This window comes from Bidens hawaiensis, unplaced genomic scaffold (assembly GCF_021521415.1).
Source record: "Bidens hawaiensis isolate Kalapana, Puna unplaced genomic scaffold, B.hawaiensis_p1.1 tig00055184_1, whole genome shotgun sequence".
Taxonomy (NCBI): domain Eukaryota; kingdom Viridiplantae; phylum Streptophyta; class Magnoliopsida; order Asterales; family Asteraceae; genus Bidens; species Bidens hawaiensis.
Genome location: NW_027499970.1, coordinates 77,569 through 104,657, shown reverse-complemented (window position 1 = coordinate 104,657; position 27,089 = coordinate 77,569). Strand labels below are relative to the sequence as shown.

Sequence of the window (27,089 nt, the reverse complement as noted above, 5' to 3'; positions counted from 1 at the left end):
ACGTGTCTGACATATTATTAGGCCTATTCGAATAGGCTAACTCCCAAGAACAAGAAAGAAGAAGACAATAATTTTTTCAAACAATTTTCTCTATCATTTTTTTATGATTTAAATGGGGCAATTTTGTACACTTTATTCGGCTAGGTTCTGTAGAGGGGTTTCGTAACACCTCCACTTTATCATCACGTAGAAAACGAGGTTTCGAAGCTCCAAAGATGCGGGTGTTAAAAGCTTCGAAGCCCCTCATGTTGCCCCTATAGTACATGCACTTTATTAGGAACATGGGAAAAAGAGAAAATGATGCAAACATAGAAAAGGTCAATAGGTGACTAGTACACCACCATACTTGTAAACCTACTTTGCAGTTATCAACCCACGTTCACTGGTTCCTAGCTTCTGCGTGGGGTCTTGGGCCTGTTGTGATAGTGGGCCAGAGTCCAGGATCGTACCAAGATGACCACCGAAAAAGTCAAATAATTATTTCCCAAAATTCATATGAAGTTGATGATATTTGTACACGAATTAAGATTGTACGACATAACAATGATGACACAGAAATCTAACAAGTTTAGGAACAGAAGTTGTACGTGGCTAATTGATGATAAAAGTTTTTTATTTTACTTTTAGCAATCGGATTACAAAAATTACTATGCACTGTTATCTACAACCAACTCTAGACCACCCTCTTCATTGCATTTTGTGACCTCTTCTATGGGCTTATAGGTATAGAACCAGGCACATATGAAATAATACACAAGGTTTACTACTTGTATCCCGGTTACAAGCATGTAGTAGTATTCCAATCTTCCTTTATTAATATTTCTATCTGGCAGCCAGTTTCTCCCATTTTTATCCGCACTATACTTATGGACCAATGTCACCATTAATGTCCCCGCATACTGTCCTAGTGCGATCGCAGTCCAATACAAAGCCATCGCCGTGCTTTTCATACTTTCGGGTGACTGTTCATAAAGAAACTCCAACTTCCCCACTTGATAGAACCCTTGAGCTATACCATGAAGCGAATACTGGGGAACCAACCAAAACACACTTATGGGTAATATGTGAGTCGGTTGGTCGATTAGGTTATGATCTCATGCCACATGTTTTCTTTTCATCTCCACGAAGGACCCCACAAATGTTGCGCATATGTTTATAGTGAACCCGATGCCCATTCGTTGTAAACAAGTGATCCCTGAAGGGTTCCTTGTGTAACGAGACGCGAAAGGGACAAATAAACGGTCGTATAACGCGAGGGTAATGATGACGGCTACGACATCAAAGATACCCATGCTAGCCGGGGGTATTTCAAATGAGCTAGTCTTGGTTAGGTGACGGTCCATGGTTCGGGCTTGCATGATGGTGAAGCTACTTTGGTGTGAATAAGCCATCACAAATAATATTCCTGTTGACACAAACGGTAACAATCGAATGATGGACTTTAGTTCTTCAACTCTATGCACCGTAGCAATTCGCCATAGTTTTGGCGAGTTTGTAGCAAGACCCTTGTTATCGTTTTGGGTTATAATGGCAGCCCTATCAAACCACCTTCATAGACACAAACATTCATCTTAATAATGTAACTAATTTAGTTTAACTAAAGTTTTTGACATCTGTTCAATAATTACCTCAATTGATTAGTATGAAAAAGCCGTCCATCCTTAGAAATACCCGCGTCAAGATCTTTATTCTCGCAAAGAAGTTTATCATCTACTGGCACCGAAACACCCCGCTTCTTGATGGCAGCAACAATCACTTGAACAACTCTAACAAACGGGCTTCCTTCGGGTTTTGCTTTCTGATAAAGTGGAGACCCAACCAAAAACACAACAAAGGCAACCACCATTGCAATGGTTGGGATCCCGAGTCCCCAACCCCAACTCACCCGGTCTTGGACATACACAACTATTGTTAGTGCAGATAAACTTGCTAGTGACAATAAAACATAGTACCAATTAAAGAAATTCCAGCCTTTTGCTTGTTTTTTTGCTTTTGAAATATCAAGTTGGTCAGCAGCAAATGCAACAACACACGGGCGTATGCCTCCTAACCCGATTGATGTCAACAGAAGCGAGATATAGAGCACTGATAATTGAGAATGTGATGCTTCTTTGCAGTTGAGTTGTGAGGGACATTGTGGTGGCCGAAATTGTGGCAAGATTGCTGTTATTGTGATGACGATCATGCCCTAAGTTAATCCAGATGAATGTTAACTAATAATCCACATAAGTGACAGGTTAATTGGAGAACCACAGCAAAGTGGGGGGGGGGGGGGGGGGGGGGGGGAAGGACCATGTGTTTTACATGTAAAAACTCATAAAAAATCATTTTTACACGTAACAATCATTTTTACATAGTTTTTATTCGGAGTTTATCATATAAAAACATGTAGAAACTGTATCTTAAAAAAAATAAGGTAAAGAACTTATTTATTTATTTATTTTAACAAAAGTTGCAACGCCTAGTGCGTGTGTTTATATGCGAAAGCTTCAAAAATAATTATGCCAAAAAAAAAGAGAATAGTTTACATTTAAAAATGAGTTTTAATATGTAAAACTCATTTTTTTTCCTGTTCCCCGTTCTTTTGTGGTTCCTAATAAACCTCCCTCTATATAAGTTGTTGGTTAATGTTGAGAGAAGTGAACCAGTTTGTAAATGAGTAAGGCGGCGACTATGGTCCAGTAGTGACCAGCAAAAGAGTCGGCAACGAATGCACCGATAATAGGCGTAAGACTAGCAACGCCAGTGAAGTTGGTGAGGGTGTTGGATGCCTTCACTAGTGGCATGTTAAGTTGCATCGTTAAGTATGTTATCAGATTAGAGTGGAATCCAGTTGCAGCGAATTTGTCACATATCTCATTAGCTGTAAAATGTTCAGAACGTTAACTAGAAGGTTTGAAACCATTGTAGAAAACTTGAGTTAGGATAATTAATATATACAAACCTGATATAAATTATAAAAGTACAATTAAATTAAAATAATTAATATAGTCATTAACACTTTTAAAATCCAGAGACAGTTACAAAAGAAAATTAAACTAATCAAATCAGTAGTATTTTGTAACACAAAATTAACTGCCAAAATACTAGACCTTCATACACAACCACCCCATGATCAAAATTCAAAATCTATGGCTATGAATGAACTTGATGAAATATATAGAATCATTAGAAGGTTAGTTTGAGCACACATACCGAGGATAAAGGGTAAGGTTTTGATCCCACCAAGCTTCTTTTGGTTTGACATCTCCATGGATTCTTCATCTTTCTTGTTCTCTGGTTCCATAAGTGTTTGGAATGACGGATATTAAGGACAACGGGAAGTGAATTATTATTAGACTTGGTGGGGATATTGGTTTGTGGAGTAGACTGTAGAGGTAGAAACCAAATTAATGGCCAACTTTTGAGAGCCAATTAAGACGTGTCACATTTTGTAGAAAATACCCAGAGTGGAGATGTACACTTGCCTCGTTTGCAACGGACATCGAATCTATCATGTTGCGTTTTAAGTGCAGACATACATGTTGGGTTCTAGTGGTGGTCAATCAACGGTTTAACTTTTAAACCCGGTTTTAATAAATAGGTTTCATAATTATTAATCATATTAATAATGAATACGCAGCGGAATATAAAACGAGTAATCATCATTTAACGGAACCGTACAGGATCCGGTTACCAACAATACGAGTACGAGTAATAATATACGATATATTGTTAACTACCGATGAGATAAATAATACCTCAGTTAATGAATAACCGGTTGAGACACCGAGGTTCAACGAACGTTGCTAGTTGACGAACTAAAACGAATGGCGGCTTTGCGGTGGCACCGAACTGTAACAGCAGCGGCGGCAGCGAACAGGTGCGGTGGTAGTGACGGACCTGATGGGCGGAACAAGCGGCACGACAGATAGTGGCGGTTTCCGGCGAGTCACTAATTGTATATGGCGGCAATATTGTGTACGGCCAATATGTGAACGAAAATCAATTTGTGCATGAGGCTGATGTCTCAAAGTATTAGGTCATCATTGCCATCAAAATATATATTAATATATATATTATAATAACCCTCAAGCCCAACTTCGTTAACCATTTGTTTAAAGCCCAGCTCGTTTAATATAAGTAAACATTAAATATTGTTTATTATTTATATCTCATATAAATAATAAATATTTATGTTCGCCATTTACCGGTTAAACAGTTTAAGCGGATTTTGGTTCGTTGCCCAAGGTGTAACTCTCGCGGGTCACGACCTAGTCAGCCACGTTGACTTACCCAAACCGATCCATAATTCCAACAGTCTCCCACTTGGACGGTTTTCGGATAAGTTTCCTAACATTGAGAGCCAGCGGTGCTCTAGCTACACATGGCTGCCCCCAACAAGTTATGACACTTTAAATTCATTAACCAAAAGATCTTGGAATACATTGTTGCAAGATAATGAAATTATAGTAATCGTTGTCATCTATCATTTCCGTATAAGACACCAATTGAATAATGAGACATGGATCAGATCAATCTCATATGGCGTTCAATCATTATCGTTTTCGTTCTCGAGTCAAAGTGGTCCAATCAAACACACAGTAAGTTTGGGTGAGGCCTCACACTTTACCAGTTTGAATCAACGAAGGCGCCAAGAGTACAGAATCCCATCTTGATTACATACAACTCCCACTGAACTTCAGAATACTCCAAACCAATGCCTTTATGACTGGCAGTTACGCGACCGCGGTTGACACTGATCAAAGAATACCTTTAGTAAACGAAAGTTCTAATATGTATCTCAGGTCTAAGGATACTAAATGAGCATATTAATATCAAATGCATCTTATGACTAAGATCCATGAAGATGATTTGATCCGAGTTACATCCAACGTCATTCATAATGAGGTCTGTGAGTTTGGAAGTCAACCATTTAAGTCCAAAGTCAGAATAATCTTAATTCAGAATCGCTCCCATGAGTCTGACCGACTTCGGATAATTTAGAATACAATATTCATGGATTAAACGTATTAAAATGAACACAGTTATAGTATTCACCATTTGCATTTAACCATTAAATCAAAAGTGAACTTAAAATTATAACTATTTAAATGTTCATACATCCAAATACTAAATCAAAACAAATTACTAGCTAATCTAAGACCGATAGCATCCCTGTGATGGTCATGCTTTTCCTGAGTCATCGGCTTAGTGAACGGGTCTGCTAGGCTTTGATATGTGTCTACTTTGCTTATTGTGATGTCACCTCGTTCCAGTATCTCCCGTATGAGGTGGAACTTCCTTAGAATGTGCTTGGCTCTGTGATGAGATCTGGGCTCTTTGGCCTGAGAAATGGCACCTGTGTTATCACAGAACACCTCGATTGGTTTGCGAATACTCGAAACCACATCGAGATCGGTGATGAACTTCTTCATCCAAGCAGCCTCTTTAGCAGCATCCGATGCGGCTATATATTCGGATTCGGTGGTAGAATCCGCCACTACACTCTGCTTGGAACTCTTCCAATAAATGGCTCCTCCATTTAGAGTGAAAACGAAACCTGACTGTGAGCGAGAATCATCTCGGTCAGTCTGGAAGCTAGCATCAGTGTAACACCTTATAGTGAGCTCCTCTTTCACTCCCCCAAACACCAAAAACATATCTTTGGTCCTATTCAAGTACCTTAGAATATTCTTTACGGCAGTCCAATGGGCCATGCCAGGACTCTATTGAAAACGACTTGTCATGCTCAAAGCATACGAGACATCTGTTCTAGTACATAACATAGCATACATGATAGAAACAACCGCTGAAGCATATGGAATTGCTTGCATATCTTTAGATTCAATGTCCGTTTCCGGAGATTGCGATTTGCTCAACACCGTTCCTTTAGTCATTGGAACAGCTCCTTTCTTGGAGTTTTCCATTGAGAAGTGTGCCGTTACTTTGTCTATATAAGTACTTTGACTTGGCCCTAGAATCCTCTTAGATCTATCTCTATAGATCTTTATTCCCAGAATATATGCGGCTTCTCCAAGATCTTTCATTGCAAAACAAGATTCCAACTATTGCTTAACTTCCTTAAGCATAGGAATGTTGTTTCCAATGATCAGTATATCATCCACATACAAGATGAGGAATGATATAATGCTCCCACTAGCCTTTCTGTAAACGCAAGGCTCATCTTCATTTTTGACAAAACCAAACTCTTTGATTTTCTCATCAAAGTGAAGATTCCAGCTTCAAGATGCTTTCTTAAGTCCATAAATGGACTTATTCAATTTGCAAACCCTAGTAGGATATTTTGGATCGACAAAACCTTCAGGCTGAACCATATAAACATCTTCAGAAACATGTCCATTAAGAAAAGCGGTTTTAACATCCATTTGCCATATCTCATAGTTATAGTATGCAGCAATGGCAAGCAATATCCTTATTGACTTAGTCATAGCAACGGGCGAAAATGTTTCATCATAGTCAACACCTTGAGTTTGAGTAAAACCTTTCGCGACTAGCCGTGCTTTATAGGTTTTCACATTTCCATGCATGTCGGTTTTTCTCTTGAAAATCCATTTGCTCCCTACTGCCCGACTATCGGGGGGTAGCTCAACCAAGTTCCAAACTTCGTTATCATGCATAGATTGCATCTCGGCGTTCATGGCATCTCGCCATTTCTCAGATTCCGGAACCAAGATGGCAGATTTGTAGTTAGTAGGTTCGTCGCCAGATTCGACTACTAATAAGACTTCGGCACCATCTAGATGCCATAAGTATCTAGAATTTGGTACGTGAGTCCTACTACTTCTGCGAACGCTCGTGTTCACGTCTGATGTATCAGCAACAACAACTTGTTGATCAGACGCTCCAACATCCTCAGCGGTTGTTTGTGGTTCTTGAATTTCTTCAAGATCGACAATGTTATCTCCAGTTCTTCGATTGAGAAATTTCTTCTCAAGGAAGTGGCCTTTCCTCTTGATAGAAATCGTATTTGTATCAGGATGAAAGAAGTAATAACCTCTTTGTTTATAGTATCCGACAAAAACAACTTTTACGCCGCGGGGATCAAGTTTGTCATTAGACTCACTTGAGATGTAAGCATCACATCCCCAAACTCTAAGGTAAGACAATTTGGGCTTCTTTCCCTTGTGCCATATCTCATATGGGGTTTTGTCTATCTTCTTAGTTGGAGCTAGATTGACAATGCGGGCGGCGGTCATAAGGGCGTAACCCCAAAAGGAGTGAGGCAAGTTAGTTCTACACATCATCGATCGAACCATGTTTAGCAAAGTTCGATTTCTCCTCTCGCTCACGCCATTATGTTGGGGTGTGCCAGGTGGAGTGAGCTGTGAAACAATTCCATGCTCTTTTAGATGAGTGATGAACTCTGAGCTGAGATACTCTCCACCTCGATCAGATCGAAGCATTTTAATGGTTTTACCAAGTTGTTTTTCCACTTCGTTTTGAAACTCTTTGAACCTTTCAAAAGTTTCGTGCTTGTGTTTCATAAGATACACATAAGCGTATCGACTATAATCGTTGATAAAGGAAACGAAGTATCTTTCATGGTTTCTAGTCATGGTTCTGAAAGGTCCACATACATCAGAATGTATGAGTCCTAACAAATCACTTGCTCGTTCACTTTTATGAGTGAATGAGTCTTTGGCGAGTTTGCCAGCTAAGCAAGATTCGCAATCATCTAACGAGTCCGGTCCTGTGGATTCAATAATCCCTTCGGATTGGAGTCTTTTAACTCTTGCCTTGCTTATGTGGCCAAGTCGGCAATGCCATAGAAAAGTATCATTGATGCTAGTCTTGATACGTTTTGAAAGATGATATACGTTATTGTCAGGTTGAACATCAATCTCATAAATACCATTTCGAGGTTTAGCCTCAAAATAAAAGATATCATTTAAGTAAGCAGAAATAGCCATGCCATTAAGAACATACTTAAATCCTTGTTCAAACAACAACGAAACTGAAATGATGTTTCTGCTCAATCCAGGAGCATACAAACAATTATTTAAAGGAAAAACTAGGCCAGATGGACAAGTAAAATGAAATACTCCAGTTGCCAGAACCGGTACTCTCTTCCCATCTCCAACGATGAGTTCCATGTTGCCTTTATTCAGTTTCCTCCACTTCTCAGGCTCCTACAAGACATTAACGATGTGGTAACCACATCCGGTATCAAATACCCATGTGTTGCTAGAGACAGTGAAAAGTTCAATAACGTGTATGGAAATACCTCGAGAAGTGCCTTCACCATTGGCCTTCTTCTTTGCTATCTCAGCTAGATGCTCGGGGCAGTTACGCATCCAGTGCCCCATCTTGTTGCACTTGTAGCACTGGCGCTCCTCAGGAGGCGGCGGCGGTGCCTTTGCAACTTTCTTGTTAGTGTTGGTGGCGGCTTTGGCAGCAACAGTAACTTTCTTCTTACCTTTTCCCTTATAACCCTGATTCTTGGGTTTAGGCTTCTTTATACCAGCAGATCGGATCATTAGAACTTGATTGGTCCTAGAAGGAATGTTCATCTCAGCCGTTTTGAGCATGTTGTGTAGCTCCGGCACTGTCTTTACCCATCCGTTCATGTTGAAATTCATTACGAACTGGTTGTAAGAGCTGGGGAGAGAGTTGAGGATGAAATCAGCTGCCATCTCATCGGGCAGGGGATAATCAAGTTTCTTAAGCTGATCGATTTGCCCCTTCATATTAACAACATGCGCACTGACGAGAGACCCTTCTGCCATCTTGCAACTAATGAGTTGTTTCATGGTATCGAACCGTTCCTGACGGGCTTGTTTCTGGAACATGCCCTTGAGTTGTTCCAGCATCTCATAGGCACCAAAGTCTTCTAAGCCCTTAGCGAGCTCAGAAGTCATGGTGGCTAGCATAATACAGGAGACATCAGCCGAGTCATCTCTATGCTTGTCAAGAGCTTTTCGAGCAGCGGCTGTGTTGTTTTCAGACTCGGCTGGAACAGGTCCATCGAGAACATACAGGCGCTTTGCCATGGTGAGAACAAGTCTCAAGTTGCGGTGCCATTCGATGAAGTTGGTACCGTTTAGTTTATCCTTCTCAAGGATAGACTTAAGGGCGTAGGGTGAGTTTTCGTTTGATGACATCTGATTAAAAAGCAAAAGTAAATTAATTAGTATTTTCGATGTTATAATCCTATTATTAATGACCCAGTTAACATTAATAAAATAGGGATTTGAGAATCTGGCTTCCAGTTAGTAATGGCAGCTGTAGCACACAACATTAGTAAGTGGTTAGGCAGAATGACAACAATTGCCAATTGTGAATAGAGCACAACTCTCGGTTATGAAGCCTATTAAGACAACAATTGCCTAAGTAGATACGTTTAGCCTCATCTATGCCCACCTTAGTCTTCAGACAGCTATAGCACGTAACAGAAGAGTAAAGTAATAGTCGCCCTAGTACAGACACGTGTGAAAAGGGTCGGATGTGTCAACGAAACCCTTTCACCTTTAAGAGATAGGCTAGAAAACAAGTGTGGTGCTGTAACTCCAAACACTCGAAGTTTCGCAGTATGCCTCAAGTGTGGCTTATAGTAGGATGACATTAACTATTGATTTTAAAATTGGGATTAATTTTAGAATTTACCGAATAGAGTAAAAGTCCAGTTTTACTGTATTAATCGGGACAACTTGATGAACCCTTTCATCTCTCAGGACACTCAGTTTTAAATAACCTATTAAAACTAAGTTTGTAGTGATATGACTAACCAATTTTAAGTTAATAGTTAAACTATTAAGTTATAAGGTTTTGAAAAATCAAATTTAGTTTAATTTTGCAAAAACTTTATTGGTTAATGAAAATTTATTTTAATATATTTGGTATTAGGTTGGTGGTATTATAACCTATTATAATCAATCAAGCAACCACAATAGCAAACAAGAATATGTAAATTTTAAATGGCCAAAAAGGTGATTGGTCTTGCTAGAGCCTATTAGCAAAACCAATCGGGTCAAGGGGTCACAACACAAACAACCACAAGGATGGACTCTGGGTGCATCCGGTCATCTTGGCTAACTCCCACTGACTTCAAGAACTCCACGAGCTCGTCCTCGGTTTTCCTTCGGGTCTTCTTCATTACAATATTATAAATACATATAATGAAAAACCAAACCCTATCTATTACAATTTTGAACCATCAAGGTGGACAAAAACCATAAAATAAAACCGAAAAATAAATACAACTTTGAACCATCCATATGGCCAAAATCAAACAACCAATCACACAAGGTCGGGCCAGATTTACATATTCAATAAAAATAAAATTGAACAATATTTTGGTCAAATAAAATAAATAAAAATTGACCAAACCAAGATTGCTCAAAAAACATATCTAGATCAAAAACTTCAACTAGCTTGAAGTTTATGATGTAGATCCGGTGAAAAGACTGGATTCGACTCGTATGTTGTAACCAAGGCTCCGATACCACTGTTGGGTTCCAGTGGTGATCAGTCAACGGTTTAACTTTTAAACCCGGTTTTAATAAATAGGTTTCATAATTATTAATCATATTAATAATGAATACGCAGCGGAATATAAAACGAGTAATCACCATTTAACGGAACCGTACAGGATCCGGTTACCAACAATACGAGTACGAGTAATAATATACGATATATTGTTAACTACCGATGAGATAAATAATACCTCGGTTAATGAATAACCGGTTGAGACACCAAGGTTCAACGAACGTTGCTAGTTGACGAACTGAAACGAATGGCGGCTTTGCGGTGGCACCGAAATGTAACAGCAGCGGCGGCAGCGAACTGGTGCGGCGGCAGCAAACAGGTGCGGTGGTAGTGAAGGACCTGATGGGCGGAACAAGCGGCACGACAGATAGTGGCGGTTTCCGGCGAGTCACTAATTGTATATGGCGAGAATATTGTGTACGGCCAATATGTGAACGAAAATCAATTTGTGCATGAGGCTGATGTCTCAAAATATTAGGTCATCATTGCCATCATAATATATATTAATATATATATTATAACAACCCTCAAGCCCAACTTCGTTAACCATTTGTTTAAAGCCCAGCTCGTTTAATATAAGTAAAAATTAAATATTTTTTATTATTTATATCTCATATAAATAATAAATATTTATGTTCGTCATTTACCGATTAAACAGTTTAAGCGGATTTTGGTTCGTTGTCCAAGGAGTCACTCTCGCGAGTCACGACCTAGTCAGCCACGTTGACTTACCCGAACCGGTCCATAATTCCAACAATACATGTACTACATGTTGTATGCGGGTCACCGTATTGGTGAGAATTCATTTACGAACTTTACTGTTAAGATATAAGTTTGATAACCAACTTTGTACTTTTATGTTTCAAGGAAATTTTGGAAATGGACCTACTTTCTAAAAAGATTTCATTTTTCTCTTTTATACTTTAAGATTCCAAAAATATCTCATTCAAATATATTGTTGACTATATGTTAAAAAGTCTAACTCGTCATTGACGTTTACTCACTCATCAACAACTTCGATGATTGCAACAAATATGTGGGTTAGATGAAGCTAAATTATCAATCACAAGTCACAACAGAAGGATTAATATATATGTTGATTTTGGTAAAAGATTATATTTGGGTTCATAAGGGTGGTTTGACAAACTTTGTGCGAAACCATTATGCGGCCTGACCCGACCGGTTAAGAGGCATCACCTTAATCAATCAGCATGTATGAAATTTACTATTACAAAGCTCAATGAACCATTAAGAAGTATTTTTTAAGTAAACCATATACACTATGTCTATGACTGATTTATATGTAAGTCCACTTAAATTATACAACATGATAGAATGAGTTGACTTAAAATGGGTTGAGATGGGCAAACACTATCCATAACCACTATTTGAAGTCACAACATATTGATTGTTGTTCTCACCATACCAACGGCTGACACAACCGCAACTGAAACCACCACTGACACCACCACCACCACCACGATCTATGTTAGGTACAACCAACACCTACCTAAGTGCCGCCTCCCATTCGACCATTACCTTATATGACACCGAACCATTGCGGTCACCTCCAAGTCATCGCAATCGGTTTCACCTTCTCTCCCACACCACTAGGGTCTCAAAACCGGCCAACATCGTTGACATCATCAATACCAGTAGTACCCATAACCACTAGTCATAAATATAAATATTGCGAGTGAACTCATTTAGATATCTACATGACTTGTTTCAACCCAAACTAGTTATACTAGTTTTAGTTTGAATCCCTTTTGACATAAAACAAAGTTATATATATTTTTAGAATGATAAATTTTTATCTGAACAAGTTTTAACTAGCTGAACAAATTTTAAGCCAACACAACAACACCCAACTAGCCAACCCTCTCATTAAGTCAGACTTTTGTAAAAGCATCTACAACGATGATCTCAGACCGCCACATCACAAAAACTTTCACCCTCTCTCTTATCTGTCTCCTATTCCCTACATTTCTCTCTCTTGTCTTCTACCATTCCCTCCTCAAATACTTGCATGCAGATTCGGACCTCCATCGTTCTCTCTTCCACTAGAGTCTAACTCACATCCAGACAAAGAGAAGAATGGCTCGAATTTATTATTTTTCTAGCGTAGATTTTTTTAGAACGATCATTTAAATCACTGACGAGCCACTGACTCATCCAATTATCTTCAAACCACCCTAAAAACAAAATCAACCATAAGTTAGAGAATTCATGACCCAATATTGAACCCATTATTCATTTGTCACAAGTAGAACTTCCCAACACCTCTTTTTTGAAAGAAGTCTTCGGATAATTTTTCTAGTACCGTGGCAATCCGATTACTTAGGCTATGTGTAGTGGGCGCAAAGAAGGGGCGATTTTGGGTGATTTGGGGCGCGAACACCGCCCTCCTGAGCGAAATTGGAGCGAATTTGGGGCGAATTGGGCGGGGGTTATTAATCGCCTGGAGAAGATGAAATTTATTATTATTATATTACTAGTGTGTATTATGTATATGTATATGTATATATGTTATGTGTGTGATATATATATATATATATATGTATGTATGTATGTATGTATGTATGTGTATATATGTTGTGTGATATATATATGTATGTATATGTATATGTATATATGTTGTGTGTGTGTATATATGTATATTCCCTCCTTTCGGTCAACACCATGGTTCGCAAAACCAACCGAACGTGAACTTACAATGGAACCCGAAGAACATAAACCAACCGAGATATTCGTTTCAATTTCCCGACCCGAACCTAAACATGTACGCCAACCGAGCTATATGTTTTTTTTAGTTATGTATTTTTTTTTAGTTATGTATTTTTTTGTATTTCTTTTTAATTTTAATGCATTTTTATCTAATTATTTAAATAAATTGGTTTTTATTTGATTAGTTTAATTATAAAAAGAAAATAATAAAAAAGACACTGTGGGCCCAACTTGTAACCCCTACACCATTACACCCTAAAAACAAATTTACAATCCTTGCTGACTGGGCACCACGTGTCACAATTCGCCCACAATTGTAGCCCCTCCACTACACATGGCCTTATATAGTAAGGACAAAATTTACAACAAATCATTTATCTAACTATACTATTAAATCAATAGGCTTTAAGTCCATACCCCCCTTACTATTGGTTGATTCTCATACTTTCCATATATATCAATGCCTTTTTCTAATTTTCAACTTAATAAAATAAATCAATAATATATTAAAATAAGATTTATTAATGCTATTAAAGTATTATCTTTCCTCTTTCATTTAATGTTTAATTTTTCATTTTGAATATTTGAATTAATGTAATATCTTAAAATCGTAGCTATAGTTTCGAAAACCAAATATTCAAAATTTTATTTTGAATATTTTATTATTTTTGGTTGATTTCATTCACCACCTTTGTTAATTTTTTAGATAATATATAATATATAATTTAGATAATTATTTGATATTTCATCAATAGAAGAGATTACAGATTTAATATAGAGATTACGAATAATATATATATAATATAGAGAGATTACCGATTTAAAATATTAAAATTTTGTTAAAATATTATATTTATTTAAATTTATCAAATTCATAAAGTTGTAAAGGTTTGTACCATTCATGTTAAATTTACAAAATGATGACCCATTTGATTAAGGAAATGGTTTAATTATGGAATTTGTAAAATTGAATTAATTATTATCTATTCTTTGAATGTAATTAATTTGTAAATTTGAATTAATTATTTTATAAATTATGGTGTAAATTTGAATGTAAATTTGAATTAACTAACAATCATTAAGTTTTACTATAATTACGGATGTTGACCCATTGACCCACTGACTTAATTACGGTCATTAAGTTTTAACAATTATAATACAAATCCATTGACTTATTATTATTTAACAATGACAATTGACTTACAAATCCATTGTTGACCCATTGATCCATTGACTTATTATTGTAAACATTGACTTATAATTACGATTTACTAATAAACAATTGAGTTACATATATATAACAAAATTAGTAACTTTTTATTTTCACACGTTATATGAATTACATTACATAATATACGGTGTTATAATTAATGATTAATTATATTATTGTAAATAATAATATAATTAGTAACTTATATTTTTACATTATGTAAAATTGGATTTTAGAAAATTAGGCATTTTAGAAAATTCAAAAATTTTGAAATATATTATTTGTAATTCTAATTTAATTATGTAACATTGCATATTATTTGAAAATCCATTAATTACGATTTCCCTTATATTCGTTCTTACTATAAATTTTTTGAAAATTTTTGAAATTTCCTAAATTTATGTTTTCAATCAATTATCTGTATACCTTCCTTCTATAATTTAGTCTACCCTAATTCATTTCGTATAAATACTTACATTTGATAGGCTAATTCCTACACCATCAAAGCCTCTTTAGTAAAAACGATTAGATTTGTGCCAAGGTTTTTACTTTTTGTTGTTTATATATCTTCCATTTTCATCTTTCAATTTTTTGCTTAAAAGTGTTATTGTTCCTAAATGATTTTTTGTTTTTTTAAATTTTTCACCACTAGCAAGATGGAGCCAACAAATATCACCATGTTGAACCAATTGAATGTTCTTAACAGTGAGTGTATCCTAAAGGCGCGTATTTTGAAACTTTGGCGGCTGAAGGACAACTCAAAGCCCGGGCAAGATTGGTCCATCGAAATAATTTTTCAAAACGAAATGGTATTGTTAACACATTCATAAATTTACTATATTATTCATACAACTTTTTACTAATCTTAATAATAATTTGCAGGGCAACAGAATGCAAGCCTATTTAAGGAAGCCTTGCATTCCTAAGCATGATGTTTGGCTTGCCGAGAATAAATCGTTGATTGTTCGGAAGGCCTCACTCGGTGCAAATATATCTACTTACAAATACATCGACTGCCCACACAAGCTTTGTTTCATCCATTGATAATTCTTACTAATTTGTTTTTTAATAATTCAGTATATCTAACATTAATTTATTTTAAATAATTTCAGTTTATGACGGCCCAAATTGATAGATTGGCTAATTGCATGGAAAAAGTATTTGATGGAGAGTAGTTTGATTATGTTTGTTTTGGTCATTACTAATGTATTTTAGTTATTAATTTTCTATCATTTTTTATTTTATGTAGCTTAGACAATTCATGTAAAGTTTTTGAATAACAATCTTTATTTTCTCTGTGATAAAGTTTTTGAATCTTATCTTGAAAGTTTTAACAATTATTTATTGAACTTCCAAAAAATCGAACGTTTTTTTATAATAATATTTACAATTATTTATTTTTGTTTTCAAAATTCAAAATTGACCATTATTGCAACAATCTTTTTTTTTGTTTTTAGTAGTATTCAATCTCAACGACATATTCAATATATACCGGAAATTTTAAATAATTTACTTTTGATAATACTTGAAAGTTAATAAGTTTTGGATTAAAAACACATTAATTTATTTGACCAATTTAATATGCGGTGTATTACTTATTTCAAGTGTATATTTAGAAAATCTTAGATATTTACTATAATTGCTTATTTATTTTAAAAATATTCATCATCTTTAATTTAATGATACATTCTAATCATTTATACATTAATTTATTTTTATTTTTAAGAACCGAATTTGACCACTCTTTTTTAGTTTTAATTGTTTTGGATAAAAATTAGCTAAGGATAATGTATCCAAATCTGTCAAGTGAGGTATAGTGCTAACACGATAATAGTGAATGTCATCGAAATCTTGGTGAACACACTGATTTGATTACGAGGGAAAAAGCCCTTGAATACGATAATCTCACTTCGGTCAAAACTTAACAAGGTAATCTATGATCGATTGACTTCGGTCAATGATTCATGAGGTAATCTTTGGTCGAATCACTTCGGTCAAGGATCAACGAGGTAACCTTTGGTCGGATAGTGCGTATTTATAGTAATCTCCGGCACAAAAACCCCCGGACGGTGAAAACTATCACCATCGACTATATTAATAATAAAGGTGGTTACAAATGTTGTGGAGTTGATGATCGAGATTACAAAGTAAACTAGTGATTAGAGAGAGTTTATGGCTTATGCTCTAGTGTGTGTGATGATACATGTGTGAATGTGTCCCCTAATCGATCATAATCTCAGTATATAAAGAAAGAATAATAACTAACTAACAAATAGGTCCTAAAAATCCGTAACTCCTCCACTAGCCACTCCATATCTTTGACCACGTGCATAAAGGAGTCTTGCAGCGAAAGTTTAGGCAGACTTGGTCATACAGCCATTATATATAGCTCTGGAACTCTTCAAAAGGATAATTGATCCAGACACGTCTTCAAGGATAGCATATCCTCAGTACTCAGCTATTTGTGAGTCAACAAGAAGTCCTATAAATCTGCCATTATCCCCACTAAACGTGTTACAGCCATTTGACCACGTGCTGAAGGTGCCTTGTAGCGAAATATTAGGTAGACCTCGTCCTATAGCCGTTATACCTATCAAATATTAACCTACACATGAGAAACAATCGTTAGTAATACCAACTACTGAGGATCCTTGATCCTGACAGGATCTGTCTAAGGATAACTGATCCTAATAACATATGTCAGAATAATGTATCCACAGTGTCAAATTTCCGTGCCCTAACATTAATATTCTCCAATCTCATTAAACTTTACATCTTTTATGATTGACCAATTTTTAATTAGGCATAAATGTCAAGAATTATCGATTCGTCTAAATTATTCTGGTGAAATTAAAAAATAAACTAATAAACTAAATAGAAAATAAAAACTTTCCATCTTTTATATTTGACTAATTTTTCATTAGGCATAAATGTGATTAATGTATAAAATTGAAAAAAAGAATTATCTAATGAATTTATTGTTAAATAAGTTAATGATGCTAGAGTCTTGACAATTGTAAGTCCCCCCGAGGCGTCGCTGATCGATACGAGATCCGCACGAGATCTAGGAGTGCAGAATCCTCCTAGACTCGTTTAATGGTGTAGGAAAACGAAGAACACGATTACACACAAACAAATACACGAATGGAATAAACGAACCTGCAGATCCTTTATATAATAATCAAAACCACGTTACATACCGAACAAAAAAAAACATGGCCGACCCGAGGTGAGCTCTACCTCGGGTCTGCCCACACGATTCTCCCTCTCTCTTACTCTCTCTAAACAATGACAGCTACACAAATACTCTCACTTTTCTGGATCCTAAACCCTAAACAAGACACATATATATATAGATAAACCAACTTCGCGGGCTTGGGCTTGGGCCTGTAGGCGAAGTTGTCCTAACTTCGCCAATGGCGAAGTTGTTCTAACTTCGCCTATGGTGAAGTTGTTCTAACTTCACCACTTCGTCTCCGCTGGTCAGAATTGCATAGCGACGGTCACAAAATGCACCAACAGACTCCCTTTTGACCGTTGCTCTCAATTCTAACAAACACAAAAGATCATCTATTACAAAACATACACCAACATACTCCCCCTTAACTAATGATCTTCTGTTTTCTTCTTCTTGTAGGACTCGATTGCACTGTGATCTTCAAACTTGAACTTCACATATACATGCAACATCCATCCTGTCTTCAACCAGCCGTGTCTGAAACTGTCTTGTAGCTTCACAAATCTACCAATCACCCGGCGTCTTCCATATCAGATCTCCCCTTCAGTGTAAGCTCCTCCGAACTATATCGATCGAGATCTTTGACTTGCATCCCCGTGCCTAATCGATCATCTCAACCAACACGTGAAGTTCTTCTAACTTCACCAACACGTGAAGTTGTTCTCCCTCCACAACTTCACCCAACTAGTCGGAATTGTATAGTAAGATAAGGTTAAATCTTCAACTACTCAACATCAAGTGATCAGTTTCATCACAAAACCACATTGACAGAATCTAACACACATGACCATTAATTAATCCGAAGCATCTTCAATCACCAGGGATAACGATCAAGAACTTAAACAATTTAATTCCCGATTAAATCCAACTTGTTCCAAAATTTTCACCTTAATAAATAAGCATCCCTGATGCTCGTATCCCACGTTTTCAGGATCCAATTCTCGAACGCCTTGAAAATAACATAAATAATATGCTATGACCGCAATCCAGTAATGACGAAAACCCGAACAAAATTTGACTTTCTTCAGTTGGTCAACCTTGAACAACAACTATTTCTTTGCCCAAAAACACCCAAATATGTGTCAATATCCAGTTTCAATCAATATCCCATTCACAACTTCAACTCCATATCCAGAGTTGACCCGTATTTGTACACAAGTAAGACCAAGAGATATCATTTGTTTCTCTTTGTTGGAATAACATTTTCGGTCTCATAATAATCGTGTACACCTGGCCATACAGACGAAAACTCCAATCAATTTTTTTTTTAATTTTTTGACAGAATTACAAATTTTGTCCTTTAAAAAAAGCCAAATTACGGTTCGTGTCCTTTTCTAAGTTTCCTTGCAGGCGGTGTACTTTAAACTTTTTTTTTCTACACGTTATGTCCTTTACGCTAACTGGGTTAGAAAAACTCAGTTAAATGCCCTCACGTGAGGCGCATGTGAGGGCATTTTTGTCTTTTCGTCTCTACCTGCAACCAGTCACCTACATCACCACCGCCGTCCGTCCGGTAACATCACCACTGTTGTCCCCTTCATCACCACCGTCCGTCCGGTAACATCACCACTGTTGGAAAGTCTCCTCACCAAGTCAACTTCTTCTTCTTCTTCTTCTTCTTTTCCCGCTCCGACCGATACCACCATTAATATAATACATACCTCCCATTTCCTTCAATTTCTCACACAGCTAGTAAAACAATCATGGGGCTTCCTTATATCCCCACCGTAATCATCCTCCCTAGGGTTAAACAACCATCGGCCCCCCCCCCCCCCCCCCCGCCATTAGCACACCCCTAGGGTTTTCCAGATCGACACCATTCCAATAGCCTCTACACAACCAACCTTGCACCACAACAAAACCCTAAATCAGGTTGTGTAAAGCCGATGGTGGGAGATGCGGCCGTCATCCGAGGATTTCGCAGATCTGGCTGGAATGCGATGTTGCAGATCTGGCCGGAATGCGATGTTGCAGATCTGGCCGGAAAAACGTACCTTTTAACGATGTGGGTGGTGAAGAACGGTGACGGCGGTGGTGTAACCTGGCGACGACGATGGTGATTAACGGTGAGGAAGGTGACGGACGGCGGTGGTCATGTAAGGGACGGACGAAGGTGGTGATGAAGGGGACAACAGTGGTGATGTTACCGGACGGACGGCGGTGGTGATGTAGGTGACTGGTTGCAGGTAGAGACGAAAAGACAAAAATGCCCTCACATGCGCCTCACGTGAGGGCATTTAACTGAGTTTTTCTAACCCAGTTAGCGTAAAGGACATAACGTGTAGAAAAAAAAAGTTTAAAGTACACCGCCTGCAAGGAAACTTAGAAAAGGACACGAACCGTAATTTGGCTTTTTTTAAAGGACAAAATTTGTAATTCTGTCTAATTTTTTTTTTAACTTCGCCAAAAGTCAACAGTCAACTTCGCCAAAAAGTCAACTTCGCCCAAAAGTCAACCTCGCCAAAAAGTCAACTTCGCCCAAAAGTCAACTTATCCACAAAGTCAACTTCGCCAAAACCCTAAAATTTTAGCGGCAACTTCGCATGAACCCAATAACTTCGCCGACGGCGGCTGTTCGGCCAAAAACACATCAGAAAACGGGCCAGAAACACCAAAACGCAGATCTCGAACCATAGCATAAGAGCCTAAGGCTCTGATACCACTTGTAAGTCCCCCTGGGGCGTCGCTGATCGATACGAGATCTGCACGAGCTCTAGGAGTGCGGAATCCTCCTAGACTCGTTTAATGGTGTAGGAAAACGAAGAACACGATTACACACAAACAAATACACGAATGGGATAAACGAACCTGCAGATCCTTTATATAATAATCAAAACCACGTTACATACCGAACAAAAACAAAAAACACGGCCGACCCGAGGTGAGCTCTACCTCGGGTCTGCCCACACGATTCTCCCTCTCTCTTACTCTCTCTAAACAATGACAGCTACACAAATACTCTCACTTTTCTGGATCCTAAACCCTAAACAAGACACACATATATATAGATAAACCAACTTCGCGGGCTTGGGCTTGGGCCTGTAGGCGAAGTTGTCCTAACTTCGCAAATAGCGAAGTTGTTCTAACTTCGCCTATGGTGAAGTTGTTCTAACTTCACCACTTCGTCTCCGCTGGTCAGAATTGCATAGCGACGGTCACAAAATGCACCAACAGACTCCCCTTTGACCGTTGCTCTCAATTCTAACAAACACAAAAGATCATCTGTTACAAAACATGCACCAACAACAATAATTTCGTGATAATTAAAAAAAATTAATAGTATATTGTTTACTTAGTAAACTTATAAAAAAATGGAAAGTTTTTTATAATTATATTTACATTTATTTATTTTTGTTTTTCAAAACCGAAATTGACCACTCTTGCAACAATCTTTTGAAGTTTTTAATAGTTTTCAATGTAAAAAAAACTTTCCATCTTTTATATTTGACCAATTTTTAATTAGCATAAATGACAAATCTAATGAATACAGGAAATTTAAATAATTTACTTTTGATTATACTAAAAAGTTAATATGTGTTATATTAAATACACATAATTTTTTTTGGTTAGTTAATTAAAGAAGAATTATTATTTCAATTGCATTCAAGGTAATCAGTTTCATATAAATTTGAATTTTGACATATGCAACAAAAAAATGAAAGTTCAAACCTATAATTTATCTAATTAATATTGTTATTAGTAGTTAAACGATTTTAATGTAAAAATGATTTCATATTGATTTAATTAAAAACAGATATCTACTTATTTAAAATTCAAATTGTTGAATGAAATTAAAGAATATACCATATACCATACTTAAGATAGCTATATAAATATAATATAATAGTTTAATAATTAATTTAACATTTTGAATTAAAAAATATATATATTTTTAAGGTTATATGAAATATCATAGAAGCTAAAAATACAAAGATTTTTAATATATAAAAATAGTAAATGTTTTTCAAAATAAAAGTTTATAAATTTTTATTATATACAAATATACAAAAAATCATAAATGTAAACCCGGATATGTTATTGCATTCATTTTAAAAAATAAAACGACTAATTTAACAACTAAGAATTAGTTGTATCCAAATATACAACGTTAATTGATTTTGTAAGTTTTAGAAGTTATAAATTTTTATTATATAAAAATGTACAAAATAAATAGAAATATAAACCCGGAGATGCTATTGCAATCATTTTTAAAACAAAACAACTAATTTAACAACTAATAATTAGTTGTTATCAAATATACAAAGTTAATTGACTGTGTAAGTTTTAAAAGGTTTGCAAAGTAAATGTATGGGTTTTTTATGTAAATACTGGATTTAAAGTCTAAAATTGTAAATACCGTATTTAGTTAAAATTAAAATGTTGAAGAAAATTTAGTAATATAAAATGAAACATATCAATTAACAATATCAATTAACTATTATTTAACAATTTAACATTAAACATACTAACCTAATTTAGTAATCTAAAATAATAAATCGTTTAACTATACAAACCTGATGGTTTAGTGACCCCGAAAAAACGTCAATTGACGGGGAAAACAGCCATGGATGTGAAGACATGATTAACAGTATACTTCCAGATGTTGAGCAGGTACATCGTTATGGATCTACTGAAATCAGATCAATTCTTGTCTTTAAATAATGGAGCCTTACTTTATCGTTGATCACACTAATTAGGCAAACTCCAAGGTCGATTACAATTGCAGGATCTAATGAAATCATCATCGGATAGATGTAAAATAATGGCGAAGTGAAAGAGTGATTTGGGTGATTAGGTTAAAAGGAATTGAATAGTAGAAGACTCATAAGGAAACCATGTATTGTAATATTGGAATTGTAGTTATATTCTTATTCTTAAACTTAAATGGTTACAATAATTATTGGTAATTGAATTTCTTTTTGATTTATTTAATTGTTAATAAAATTAGAGAAGTATATGATATATTTGGTTTCCTAATGGAATGGACCAATAGAGAGTGGTCATGTGGACCCAATCTCAATTGTTTTAATAGTATAGTAGGATTAGGTTAAAAGGAATTAAATATTATAAGACTCATAAGGAAACCATGTATTGTAATATTAGAATATTTGAATTGTAATTATATTCTTATTCTTAAACTTAAATGTTACATTAATTATTGGTAATTGAATTTTCTTTTTGATTTATTAATTGTTAAGAAAATTAGATTAGTATAGGACATATTTATAAACAAAGGGAATGGACCAATAGAGAATGGCCATGTGGACCCAATCTCAATTGTTTAAATAGTATAGTAGGATTTAACTTAATACATTTAACTAAATGGTCTTTGTATTGAAATAAAACAAAAGTTTAATTACAAATAGTTTATAATAAAATATACCTTTATTTATTTATTTATTTATTAATGTTGAAATGAAACTTATAATACCTTAAAAACTTTAGCTGTATATTTAATCAGGCTGTTATGGTTTATTTTGTTTTTTAGATTGTGAAGCAAAACGATTTTTTTTTGTAAAATATCGAAGAAGTTAATGGTGGACTAATATGATTATAACATGTTCGTATCTTCATTTGGTTTTTTAATTTAGGTGTATAGTAAGTTTGTGTAAGTATTAACTTTTTATGTATACAGTCTAAATGTTTAATATTTTGGTTACAAACTTATGTTAAATATTTTTGTTGGTTTAATATGTTAGTTACGAAATTTTATGGTTGTCTATATGTATATGGTTGTTTATATGTTTTCAACCCATGTGTAACATGGGCTACTATTCTAAAAATATATTAGTGGGTTAGATACTTTTACATAAATGAATTTCTGATCATATATGTGGATTCAAGTTAGCTGAGAGTCTTCATATCCAGTAGAGTAAGTTGTGTTATTGTTGTTTCCTGTGTAATATTTCTAATTTTCATGTCTTTAATATATTTATGAACACCAAATATAAATAACCTACATTTTTTACTAAAGTTAATAATATTTGGTTTTCTGGTTTTTTTAATTTTTTTGTTTTATGTTTTAAAATCATTCATTATGTAATAAAAATTGTAACATCATGCTTTATAAAATTCTGTTTTTATATTTATGTTGTTCATCTTTTTCATATGCTAACCATATTATATTCTATTACAGATGTCTTGAAAATTAAAGAAAATGTAATTTTTGGTCAATCAACGTCTTCCAATAAGAAGATTTCAAAACAGTTAGTTATTTTCATATTGTTTAGTTACCCTTTAAAATTTTTAAATATGCATTTTTTTTGTAAACGTGCAGCTTCAACGCCAAGAGAACTACTTATTAATATTTTGAACGGTTACATTTTATTTTAAACGCGTTAATACAATATATTGTATTAAAGTATAATTTTTTTATTAACTAAAATATAGTAAATAAAAATTAATATGTTATTACCTAAAAATTAGGCACTTGTAACAGAAAATTATAAATGATTTTTAATATTTTTATTATTAACTACATTATACCTCTTTAATAAACAAATCTTTAATAACATTGAATGTATGTTTACATATTTCTTTTTTCTATTTTTTTTTAGAATTGATACGAAACATAATTTTCAGTTATCCATACTATTTTATTTTCTTAAAACCAATTAAAATATATGTTTTAATTAAAATGTATATACGAATAAATTATGTTAATTAGAGGCGCAAAGATATTTCTCCTTATTTTTTACTTATATCTGGTTTACTCAATTTATATTGTTTCCATACTTGGCAACAAAATTAACAAATTTAGTTGTGCTCCATATAAAAAAATCAATTTTTTGGTTTTTAATTAAGATCATACAAATTATTTTTTTAGATTTTAATTTGAACTAAAATTTTCAAAAACACATTATGCTAAATAAAATCAAAAAGACCAAAATTATTTGACTCATAGATTGGTTCTAAAAGTCGATGTGACAATAATGTTACTAAGGAATATGAATCAGAAGAATGGTTTGTGTAATGGAACTAGATTGCGAGTAATTAAGTTGGGAAATGTGTTTTGTTGAAGTAAAAATTATTTCAGGTACTAATACTGGTTATTGCACTTATATAATTCGTTGTAGTGTAACACCTTCAGATATGAAACTTTCGTTTAAATTGAAGAGAATGTAGTTTTTTTTTCCAGTTGTAGTCTGTATTGCAATGACCATTAATAGAAGTCAAAGATCAATCTCTAGCAAAAGTTAACATATATCTCAGAGACCCGGTGTTTACACATGGACAACTCTATGTAGCTTTATCAAAAGCGAAGGGTGGTGTTAAAATTCTTATTAAAAAGGAAGATAAAGTTACAAATAAAGAATCAATATGGTTCATAAGGAAGTCTTTTTAATAGCTTATGTATTTTACATTTTTAACTTTTGATTATGTTTTCAAAGACTGTAATTTGAATGTTATTTGGGTTTATCTTTATATTTCACAATCATTTGTTTTTGTAAAAATATTATTTACAACTTAAAGTATGTTGTTGTCCTGAATAACATATAACAACTTATGCTGTCCTTTCAAATGACATGTGTTTGTTCGAAAATTTCAATATTTCAACCCGTGTCATACACGGGTTAATAACCTAGTTTTATAATATGCTTGTGTGTTAAAAATAGCGATAAATATAATTTGTCTGGAGAGAAAGATATTGAAGTGTGTCAATTTCCATTTTAAATATTGTATATTTTAAATATTTTATAATTGTTTATATTTTTATTTATTATTTTAACACCAAAAGATCTGATGGTATATCAAGACATCATATGACATATAGCAGCCAGGTGCGGATTCAGTTCAATGGCCCCTCAACTTTCCCCGTGAAGTAGAAAATTTTAATTTTTTAAATTCTTTTATGCATAACGTTACCCATAAAATTATATTACGCTACCCCTCAAACATTGACGTGACCAGGAGACAGAGAATAGTTTGGATAAAAAGGAGTTCGAGAAATCAGAATTTACATGTTGACTGACTGAAAGCCGAGCGGATGTTCTCATGCTAGAAGGAAGAAGATAACTTATGGTGTATTGGACCCACCTTATATATTAGTATATAATACATGTTTGTCTTTTTTCAAATAAAATAAAGTATGTAACATAAATCAATCTTTAATAATCTAATCATCTATATAATTGTCTACCATGAAATCGTACGTGTCGCTCTCAGGTTGCTCCCCTTATTCTCTAGAGCTACCAGATTGCTTGAATTATAAATGGAGATTTCTCATGCATTTGACTCGAATCACGGGTATGAGTCTTACCAAACCCATATAGTCTTTAAATGGGTTATAACATCTCATTTATTTGTGAAACTCTTTCATAATCAAACAATAATTTTCGCGGGTCATGGGTTTCACCAAACCCGGATAACCCTTAAACGGGTTCTAACATCTCATTTATTTGTGAAATAACTCCTTAATCATCTAAGAATTATTTCCACGTGTTATGGATCTTACCAAACCTTAATAGCCCTCAAATGGTTTATAAGATCTTATTTAATGGTAAACATTTTTATCATCAAACCCTAATGTAATTGATCTCCTTTACATGTTCTCTGTTGCTGGTTTATCATCTCCATCGCCGGTTCACTTTCGATACTACCCACCATGGTCAACTACATCAACGTCCCCTTTTTCATTAGACAAATATTTGTGTTCATGTTTGTTCAAAAAATCAACATGCTCGTGTTCGTTTATGTTTCTTCGTTAAAAATCTAAAAAACCTACACATCTCAATTGAAAATACCCAAACGCTAAAAAATATAATAACAAACTAATATATATGTATTAAATTAAAACAAAACTACGCTAAAAATAAAATAAATTATTATAAAATAGCAAAACAATTAGAAACAAAAACTTAAATAAACTCCCGTAACAAGGGAGAATCAAACTAGTATTATAATATAATTTTGTAATTTTTTTATTATAACATTTCAAACATAATAACTTTTTTTTTGTTTTCGTTAACTTTGTTATTTTTTTCTTCAAATCTTTTAATTATTTATGATTTATATAGATTTTAATAAGTTTGTGCTTTTTTTTATGACAAATTTATTTTTAACTTAAACTCAATACCTCCTAAACTCTTTCAATCCAAAATGTTTAAAGGTCTTGCATATGTCAGTGGACCACCAACCTCGTTTAAATATGTTTTGTTATTACGGGTTTTTGTACATATTAGTTTTTATCTCCCGTATTAAGGAGTTGTTTTAAAAGCTCAACTTGACGAGGGTTTGAAAATTGAACCAGGTAAAACAAAAGGACAGGACACAATGACCAGAGGCGTCATACAATCTTACTCGACGGTTCACTCCTCGCAGGATCACCGGTTGCCATCGTCTCACTGTTGATTTTACTAGTTGCAACCATAACCGTTTTTTTATCGAATATTGAAGTTAGTATTGGTTTTACCGGTTGCAACTTAT

The 27,089-nt window shown here is 34.6% G+C and overlaps 1 protein-coding gene across 1 annotated transcript; it reads right to left on the bottom strand.

Annotated features, from left to right (window-relative positions):
• Positions 1-641: 641 nt before the first annotated feature.
• On the bottom strand, positions 642-3,303 carry LOC143600986 (protein NRT1/ PTR FAMILY 3.1-like). The gene is made up of 4 exons (XM_077078515.1): positions 3,196-3,303; positions 2,646-2,863; positions 1,629-2,188; positions 642-1,548 (listed from the first exon to the last, which is right to left on the bottom strand). Exons 1-4 carry the CDS (start codon positions 3,284-3,286, stop codon positions 1,095-1,097), a joined length of 1,323 nt encoding a protein of 440 aa, XP_076934630.1. The 5' UTR covers positions 3,287-3,303; the 3' UTR covers positions 642-1,094.
• Between the last annotated feature and the right edge of the window lie 23,786 nt (positions 3,304-27,089).

Bases quoted from the DNA above. Each gene is read 5' to 3' on its own strand.
- LOC143600986 (XM_077078515.1), bottom strand. From the start codon at position 3,286: ATGGAACCAGAGAACAAGAAAGATGAAGAATCCATGGAGATGTCAAAC. The intron at 2,864-3,195 runs GTATGTGTGCTC...AACATTTTACAG, and splicing joins AACCTTACCCTTTATCCTCG to CTAATGAGATATGTGACAAA. The intron at 2,189-2,645 runs GTTCACTTCTCT...GGATTAACTTAG, and splicing joins CCTTACTCATTTACAAACTG to GGCATGATCGTCATCACAAT.